The sequence below is a fragment of the Electrona antarctica genome, assembly GCF_951216825.1.
Source record: "Electrona antarctica genome assembly, contig: scaffold_290, whole genome shotgun sequence".
Taxonomy (NCBI): domain Eukaryota; kingdom Metazoa; phylum Chordata; class Actinopteri; order Myctophiformes; family Myctophidae; genus Electrona; species Electrona antarctica.
In genome coordinates this window covers 58-2,500 of record NW_027636959.1, presented here as the reverse complement: position 1 = coordinate 2,500, position 2,443 = coordinate 58, and the positions used below count along the sequence as shown (strand labels likewise).

The 2,443-nt window shown below is 44.5% G+C and overlaps 1 protein-coding gene across 1 annotated transcript in view; it reads right to left on the bottom strand.

Annotated features, from left to right (window-relative positions):
* The window catches only part of LOC306919600 (elongator complex protein 2-like), a gene marked incomplete at its 5' end in the record, with an annotated part of 13,600 nt that extends 11,422 nt beyond the window's left edge, over window positions 1-2,178 (bottom strand). Inside the window, one exon of the mRNA XM_079532356.1 lies at window positions 2,030-2,178. Coding sequence (XP_079388482.1) covers window positions 2,030-2,178 — 149 coding nt within the window. The remainder of the gene's footprint in view (window positions 1-2,029) is intronic.
* Between the last annotated feature and the right edge of the window lie 265 nt (window positions 2,179-2,443).

Below are 2,443 nucleotides of genomic sequence, written 5' to 3'. Positions count from 1 at the left end.
ACAAGCTCGTAGCGCGCCACTCGGTGGCGCGCTATGAGCTTGTAGATCTCCTATTTTTGAATAGCTAAAGCATAACATAATGCTAACACCAAAAGGGGTTCCCGCCCAAAATGTAAGGGTTAAGTATCATCAAATGGTGGTCCGTGGCTCAAATACTTAACAAATAATGGACGTTGATATGAAAAGGTTTAAAAGCCACTGCTGCAGTGTGTTCAAGTAAATGTGCGCTAATCTACGACAAAACACAAAAAAGGTTTAACCCATTCAGTCCTAAATGGGTTAAACATGGAGATAAGCGGTTTCCGCCCGACACTGGCGATTATGTAAAACAGCCCAAGATGCTGGCTGTTGATTGGTGCGTCGCCCACTGTGGGCCCATTTCCATTTTTAGATGCTGGCTGTTGATTGGTGCGTCGCCCACTGTGGGCCCATTTCCATTTTTATTGATAGTAGAGCAGCAGAGGCGAAGCCAATTAAGATGAGATAAAACGTTAATTAGTCTCCGGGGAGAAGGGGGGGAGGGGGAGGGGGGGGGGGGGGATTGACCGCTTGCATGAAACCGCCATCACACTTCATCTGGCACGGTGCACGACGGTGTCACAACGTTGGCAAAGATCTGATGGAACGGAACCAATACTGATTAGACCCTCCGTGGTTTTAGCGATCAGGGGTGTGCCACACAACTAATCAATTAAAGATGGAGTGCCACAATTTTTTTTTCCAGTTTTTCATGTGGCTATGAGGTGACAGTACTTCATTAGACACCCTGGAGTTCTTTTTTATGTGCAATGGGTGTATTAACTTTGTATTTAGGGTTTCTTCCTGGAGGCTGAACCCTTGACAGTCAAACGGGCCAATGAAATAAACAGTAATATAGTGAGATCGCGTATATTCTTTCTAAGTCCGAGCATAGACATGGTAACGCCCTGCCTGCCTCTGATTGGCCTACCGACACTGCCCCTCTTGCCTGTCCTCCGAGATGCAAGGCTACTCCGTGGTGGGAAATAATACAAGTACAAGAGAATGGCAACACACGACAGTAATTTGTAACTTTAATTTTTGTAGAAGAGGCAAACTAATATTGTTTGTGCCGTTTGCTTTGATTGAATAATTGATTGAACACGTAGGCCTATGTACTATGATTTGATTTGGCTGTGTTCTAAATTAAAGTGTTGATTATCGTGTATTAATCTAAACTAACACTAAACTAATACTATTATACTAATGAAGATCAAGGGAAAAGAGACTTTTTTACAGTACAATAATGTTTAAAGTTTACACATGTATACAAATAAACAGGCCAACGGCATAAACAATATTAGTTTACCTCTTCTACAAGAATAAAAGTTGCTGTCGCGCGTGCCAAGCTGTCATTCTCTTGTAGCTATTATATATCGTACTTGACTTGTATTATTTATTTCCCACCACGGAATAACCTTGCGCAGCAGACTATCCAGAATGTATCTTCCAACTCGGAGACACCGGCTGTGTCGGTAGGCCAATCAGAGGCAGACGGGGCGTTACCATGTCTATGCTCGGACGTAGAAAGAATATACGCAGTGAGATCACACTATCAGCCCCTCCCCTAACCCCTCCCCCTTTATCATACAACTACAGCTGTGGGTGCGGCTTCAGTTCAGGTGGATCACCACCCATCACCACCCACCAGGCAAACCAGGCATACTTAATGAACTGGTGGGCGTGTCCACATAAAAGCAGGATTTTAACAAATACTGTACACTTTTTGGAAAAAGTTCTTCCTCCTTATATTATAATAATACCTGATGGTCATGTTTTAGGGTGGAAAAAAATCGTGGCACTCCAACTTTAAAGAAAAGAAGACCAAAAAAAACATGACATATCTAACTGATCATGTACAAAACTGTTACTTTTCAGGATTCAAAAAAGTAAATAAAAAAATAAACAGCGAAAGTAGCTGATCGACAAGCTGAACACGTCTCTGAACTTGTGGATCTGCTACTTTTGTGTGTGTGTGTGTGTGTGTGTGTGTGTGTGTGTTTGTGTTCACCTGTGATCGGAGCACAGCATGGGGCAGAAGGCTACGGCCGTAGCCGAGTCGCCGACATCCAGGATGGAGGAACAAGGACGGATCTCTGCAGGGGTGACGACCGTGTCCCCAATGTCCCCGACGGACCTGCACGGGCCCCACACGATGACCTGCACACACACGCACGCACGCGCACACGCACACCAAGGTTAGAATACTTTGGGATTTTTCATTATAGTTTAAGTTAGATTTGACACGTGTTTTTTTGACACGTGAAACCTGACTAATGAAAGCTCATGAAATGCCCTAGTTGGGACCTAGTGCACACACGCACGCACACACGCACGCACGCACGCACGCACACACGCATGCACGTCGCACGCACGCACGCAGCTTGTAGATCTGCTATTTTTCAATAGCTAAAGCATAACATAA